Source organism: Lolium rigidum, unplaced genomic scaffold (genome assembly GCF_022539505.1).
Source record: "Lolium rigidum isolate FL_2022 unplaced genomic scaffold, APGP_CSIRO_Lrig_0.1 contig_17643_1, whole genome shotgun sequence".
Classification (NCBI taxonomy): domain Eukaryota; kingdom Viridiplantae; phylum Streptophyta; class Magnoliopsida; order Poales; family Poaceae; genus Lolium; species Lolium rigidum.
Genome location: NW_025899908.1, coordinates 240,357 through 246,356, shown reverse-complemented (window position 1 = coordinate 246,356; position 6,000 = coordinate 240,357). Strand labels below are relative to the sequence as shown.

The 6,000-nt window shown below is 49.8% G+C and overlaps 1 protein-coding gene across 1 annotated transcript; it reads right to left on the bottom strand.

Moving 5' to 3' along the window:
• Positions 1-1,515: 1,515 nt before the first annotated feature.
• Positions 1,516-5,721, bottom strand: LOC124680484 (protein trichome birefringence-like 33). The gene is made up of 5 exons (XM_047215542.1): positions 5,186-5,721; positions 3,603-3,774; positions 2,930-3,129; positions 2,391-2,549; positions 1,516-2,259 (listed from the first exon to the last, which is right to left on the bottom strand). Exons 1-5 carry the CDS (start codon positions 5,704-5,706, stop codon positions 1,920-1,922), a joined length of 1,392 nt encoding a protein of 463 aa, XP_047071498.1. The 5' UTR covers positions 5,707-5,721; the 3' UTR covers positions 1,516-1,919.
• Positions 5,722-6,000: the final 279 nt, after the last annotated feature.

Here is a 6,000-nt window from a genome sequence, read left to right as displayed (position 1 = left end):
GAAGGCCCATACCTAGAAAATTGTGATTGTTCAACACCACCATTGACGCCGGGAAGAAGATCTCGTCGCCGAACGATAGGCTGAAGATCACTTATTGCAGGCGATGCCATCTCCATTGAGGGGAAACCAACAAGAAGGCGGCTACCAAACTCCTAACATAATCTAATGAAAACAATACTTTTATTCGAAACTCCACGTATAGATCGGGTTCCCCACTCCTCCTGACGCCGGCGAAGCCGACCGAAGGAGGGGGAACCAATCTATGGAGGAGGATGAATTGGAGGCGGCTACAGGGGCGGAGGGAGGGGGGGCGAGCAGGGGTCAGACCCCCCCCCCCCATGGGTTCGCCCCCCCCTAATGATTCAGTCTACGTATTAGTACAGCCAGAGTACTCTATACGTGCTAATTGACGCAGATAATCGCACCATCTGTACCTAAGGCCCATGCAACACAGCGAAGCCCAGCATGCAGGCCAATTACTCCATCCATTTGGTGCTCAATTAATTCTCCGTGATTTCCTCTCTTTCTTTGCCGAGCCGAGCTGTGAACGTCCATCTACTAATTGTCTTCCCTTCCGGCAGCTCCTCTAAATCTAATCGTCTTCATCTTGTAAATATTCCAATCGTCACCCTTTCCCTGATAAAATAGATCTGATGTTCTCCGGTCGATCTGCCAATCTGCCATGGAGCTTACCGCCGCTCGTAAACTACATGAAGCGTCAGCCGCTATGAGAACAGGGCACGGAGTCGAGCGATGCTGTTCATGCCAACTGCCGCACCATCGTCTAGTACCTCCCAAGTCGTACTCATCCAACACTTAAATCTGGAGGTAACGATGGTAAATAGTGTTCTAGTTTTCTTTGAGCACTCGTGTGTACAACTATCAAATCTAGTAGCTTGGCAGATCAGCAACAATTTGCCGTTCAAGGCTAGTAAAAATTTCAACATTATTTTTATCTATAATCAGTATTTTTTTTTTTGATACTTCCTCCATCCGTAAGAGGGAGTAGTAAACTTATGCATTAGGCGTAAATAGTCGTTTAAGGGCTAATCTAAATATTATTTAAGAAAAGAAACTCGTGTAATTTATATGAACACTGAACTTTTTTTTGTCTGTGCCATTGCCTCGCCCCCCTATACCTAAATCCTGGCTCCGCCCCTGGGCGGCTAGAGTTGAGGCGGCGGCTGGATCTGTGGAGAATTTTTTATTCTGCGTCCTAGCTGTGATATAGCATTTGCCTTAAAATACTAGTACTGGTTTAATAATAAGTAGGAGTACCTGCCTGCAAAGAAGTCTGGTTTTAATTAGAAGTATTTGCCTTCACAAATGAAGATGTTTGATTTAACAAAGCCAACCGTGGAAAGTAGCAAGGCACTGTTCTTTAAATGAACTCGGGCCAAGCGTGCCATGAGACAAGAAAAGTATATATAGTAAGAAAGTAGCAAGACACTGTTGTTTTAATTAGGAGTAAACTTGCACATCTCATTGATTGCAGCGAAATCAAGAGCGGTTTGGTTAACTTCAACACAAAAGTATTCAGCAGGCCATAAAAAAGACTTCTGCATACATGTGATCACCTCGAGCAGTTTGGCATTTCACATTCAGTAAAAGAATGACACTTGCACATCATGCCACTTCAAGGCAGAGGATTGTTACAATATTAGCAAGTGGTGTTTCAACAAACACCCCTCAGGCTGTCACCGGGCGCATGGCGTGTATATGTTCCAGAATCGTCGGATCTGTACGTTGTTAGCTACACTAAGCCCTTCTCCAGCCGACCAGACCTTTCCCAGACGATATACTATACTCCCTGGAACTTGGACGTGATGCTCACGGACTTCTTTCGGTCAAGGGAAGGATCAGTTCAGTGTATGTGCTCTTCTTGCCTCAATTCTCCGAATCGGAACTCCTTCCTTCACTCAAGGAAAGAAGAGCTTTGCGTAGAGCAGCTCGTTCCAGGTGTCCTGGAGTCCCGGGAGGCACCAATGGGTGCAGTCCGCATAGCTCTTGGGGCTGGCGATCTGCTCAGGGGTCAGGGGGTTCCACTGCTTCTTGTATATCTGGGTGTGTGCGTCTTTGCGGTACTCGGACAGCTGCGTGATGTTGACGACCCCAACAGGAACCTTGGATGCGCTGAACACTTCTCCAATAACTCGCATCAGGCCCTTGCTAGTGCCCGGTCCCCAGTAAGACAGATCTTTGATTGGTGTAGTCTGGTTATAGCAGTTTCCATCAGAATCATCGCCCCAATCTTTGCTCCTAATGATAGAAAACAGAAACATGACTCAGAACTTTAGATATCAATCGGCCACATGCACTTTAGTATAGTATGAGCCAACCAGATTGCAGGGAAATTTAACTAAATTCTTGATCGGAAGATGAGAGCTTACCTTGTATGGGTAGGTGACATAGTGACAAAAAACGCCCTTGAATTTCTAGGGTTCATGTTGTTCTCGACCCATTTCACAACGGCATTCAGTACCATCCCATAAGCGTCCTCTGTTTCCATTTCTATAATGTCCTTGCTCTTATCTTCAAAAGAACCTTGCCTGGAAGAAACAAAAGTTCAGAACCTTTTTTTTACTTAGTAGATGATTCATAGTAGACTACCCTACTTGTCCATCTATAATTGATTGCTGCCAATGCCATGGTCATGCACCTGTGGCTTTTCACATTAACTATGTTGCTCATGTTTGCTTGATTGTATTATCTATTTTCATGTTCTTTTCTAGCAAGATGCAATGTTTAACAAGGCATGATCTCTTCATGTTAATTTTTCCATATCCTCTGAAGATTTTTCATTTCAAAGTCAGGATAACTACCACAAAATAGCAAGGATATGAGAATCAATCTAGGCACCGAACATATAAACGTGATTCTTCATTGATGTGCCCTAGCAACAGCATGTGGTCATGTGAAAGGTACTTACAGAATTTTCATCTTTTGTCCGGTCATCCACCACAGGTAGGTATTGAATACCACAACGTCAGCTCCTTTCCAAAACTTGGCATGCTTTTCAATGGCTGTCCCCCTTACTATTCTATCCGCAACACGGTGCACAACGGCATCATCCGAATTTGATTCGGCAAGAAAAGGAGCCCAGTAGAACTCAATCGTGGCATTGTAGTCCTACAAAATGCAACATCAAGCATATTCAGTACAGATGAGAGCAGAGAGAAAGGATAGACAGCAAGGGACGGACCAACAATAACACCATTTTAGGATCAAGACATTTAGATGACACTTGGGAGTTTGTTGCTTGTTGACATATCTAGCAGTTCTTACAGTATGTTCTTTGACCAACAGAAAGGTTCAAGTGTTCAGCTGCCATGTAACAAGGACAGACAGGGGAATACCTTTCCTCTGAAAACTGTGAACAATTAAAGATAAAGGTAATAGCCAGCAAGCTAACAAAAGAAAGACCAAGATCAAGACATTTAGAAGAAAACGTTCACAAACTTGGGAGTTTCTTGCTTGTTGACATATCTGACAATTTTTGGTGTTCAGAGTAAGTGGATTGACCAACAAAAAGGTTCAATACAGAGTAATGCCTTGTGCAGTTCATTTGCCATGTAAAAAAAGACAAACAGGGGAATGAATACCTTTGCCCTGAAAACTGTGAGGGAGTCAAATGTTTCCATGGACTTTGAGCTCTCAGGTATGGCCCGATGCAGGAGGCAGACCAGCGACACGTACTGCCCCCGGTTGAGAGAATCTCCGACAAACAGCATGCGCTTTCCCCGCAGCATCTCGAGCATAAGAGTCGCGTTGAAGCTGCAACACGAGGCATTTTTCCAGTGTGAGAATTCGTTACATAGAACAAAGTTCAGTATAAGCCATAGCAGCCGACTTACTTAATTTTGCTGAGTAACATTTTGATATTGTCGTCCGACAGGAACAATGTCAAGCAATACTAGTGAGTTCAATACTGAGGGCGACTGTTAACGTTTACTCGTCTGATATGAACCGAGTACCAACAAGCGAGCTCACAGCGACGCATTCCCTCGAATGAAAAAGTTGAGCGGCACATGCCTCGAGCGCGACCTTCAACCGTGACCTATAGCGCACGACGCTGTCGACGAACGTTCAGACAACAAAAAGAGAAGCCACTTACTCTTTGCTTGCAGATGGTCCCCTAAACCCTGTATGCAAGCATGCTGGGCCTGTAACGTCAAGCGAGGATACTCAACATCGTTTTAATTCGCTACAACCAAGGCATCAGAATCATGCTTCGGAATGAGGTTCGACAGCAACGGAGCAACAACCATTCTCATCACGAAAAAGTAAGTGTGATCAAGGGGAGAACACACACGGTGTGATGGGAATCCCTTGCTCAGATCCGAGCAGCCCCGTGCTCCCACGTGAAGCCTGCACCTTTGTTTGGCCGGGGAACACATAGCACGCGAGGCCGGCAGTGCTGCAGCGGCCAGCTGGAGCCCTCATGTGAGATGAGACGGGGCGATGCATGATGGTGGATGGACCATGCGGCTCCCACGCTGCTGCTGTTCCCACGACGGAGGTCTGGGCTACCGGCCACCGACACGACGCTCCCCCGCCGGTATGTTCAGGGGAGCTGCATTGGCCGGTCCTACGTACTGAAGCCTCTACAGGGTCAGCTAACAATAACTAGAACCAACATCTGGCTGCCGTCCAGATTACACACGCATTCGCAACGGAGACGAAGTCGTCGCCGCATGGACTCGCGTCGCTCGCCGCGTCCCCACAGAGGAGTCGCGTCCTACCTACCAGCCCAACCAAAAACCCAACCCAACCCGACCCGACGGTGGGGGTTCGCCTACCTCGGAGCAACGCCCGTCCGTACTCCGTACGCAACCCAACCAGACGGAATCCGGCCAAATTCCTACCGGATTTTCTAGCCTCCAAATCTCGCTGTGTTCATTCACCCTGACGTTGCTAACCGTAAAATCCTAACGACCCGATCGAGAGTCGCGACGCGTCCATCCCGGTGGAGCACGATGGATTTGTTGGTTCCGTCGAGTCGGCATCGTCGCTTTAGATCGATTGGTTTTTGCACAGGAAAAGCATTGTTTTCTACCGCTATCGATTTCCCATGCTGTTCTCTCCGTGGATCCAACCAAAACTCGCCGTCGCCATCGCTCCCAATCGCAGCACCGAGAGTAAGTAAGTAGATTCGTTGGCGACGGTAGATAATGTAGTATTTTACCTCGGGAGGTCGCAGCCGCGCGGCTGCCATCGCCAGTGGCGGTAGGCGGTGTCGGGGCGGCCGTGCTGCTTGCAGGTGAGCTGCGGCTGGATGTAGGGGCACTCCTCCTCCTGGTACAGCGGCCGCGCCGCCTCGTCGTACACCCACTCCCCCACCGAGATGTCGCACCCCGCCGCCGCCGCCGCCGGGCCCACCGCGAACGGCAGCCGCCGCGGCTCCGGCGCGCGGGAGCGGGACGCGGCCTTCTCTACTACCTCCACGGTTGCTCCGCCGGCGGTTGCAACATGGGGCAGCTGCAGTGGCCGGGGCCGGGCCCTGGGGACGCGGGGCCGGTGGCTGCGTTGCGGCGGGTGGTGGAGGAAGGGCTGGTGGAGCGTGGAGGAGAAGTCCTTGAAGTAGAGGAGGGACACGAAGGTGATGAAGGCCAGCGTCAGCGCGTACGAGGTCATGAACGGCGCACGCCGCCCGTGTCCCACGCCGCCGCCGCCGGGCAAGCCGTGCCCGTGCTGCGCCTTCATCATCCTCTTGCTACTTCTGGATCGACGCGCGCTAGCTTCCTAGATTGCCGCCGCCGCAGCTAGCATTGCGCGGCGCGCAGGAGATTTTGTCGCGCGGGAGAGAGAGGCGGGCTGATCTGGTGTTTTGGGGCGCGGCAGTTGGGATCTGGTGGGAGTAGAGCAGGTGTTCTTGGCTTTGTTTGAGGGGAGGAGAGAAGCTTGTGGGAAGCTCGCTTTCAGGCAGGGCCCTTGCAACTTTGGTGAGAAGTGGAGTAGGCTTCAATGCTGGGGCGCGTCGTGTCCCAATGGTTCGTGGGT

Excerpts from the sequence above, each read along its gene's own strand:
- LOC124680484 (XM_047215542.1), bottom strand. The coding sequence starts at position 5,706 with ATGATGAAGGCGCAGCACGGGCACGGCTTGCCCGGCGGCGGCGGCGTG. Across the intron at positions 3,775-5,185 it reads CGCGGCTGCGACCTCCCGAG|CTTCAACGCGACTCTTATGC; the intron begins GTAAAATACTAC and ends CTCGTGTTGCAG. Across the intron at positions 2,260-2,390 it reads ATGTCACCTACCCATACAAG|GAGCAAAGATTGGGGCGATG; the intron begins GTAAGCTCTCAT and ends TTCTATCATTAG.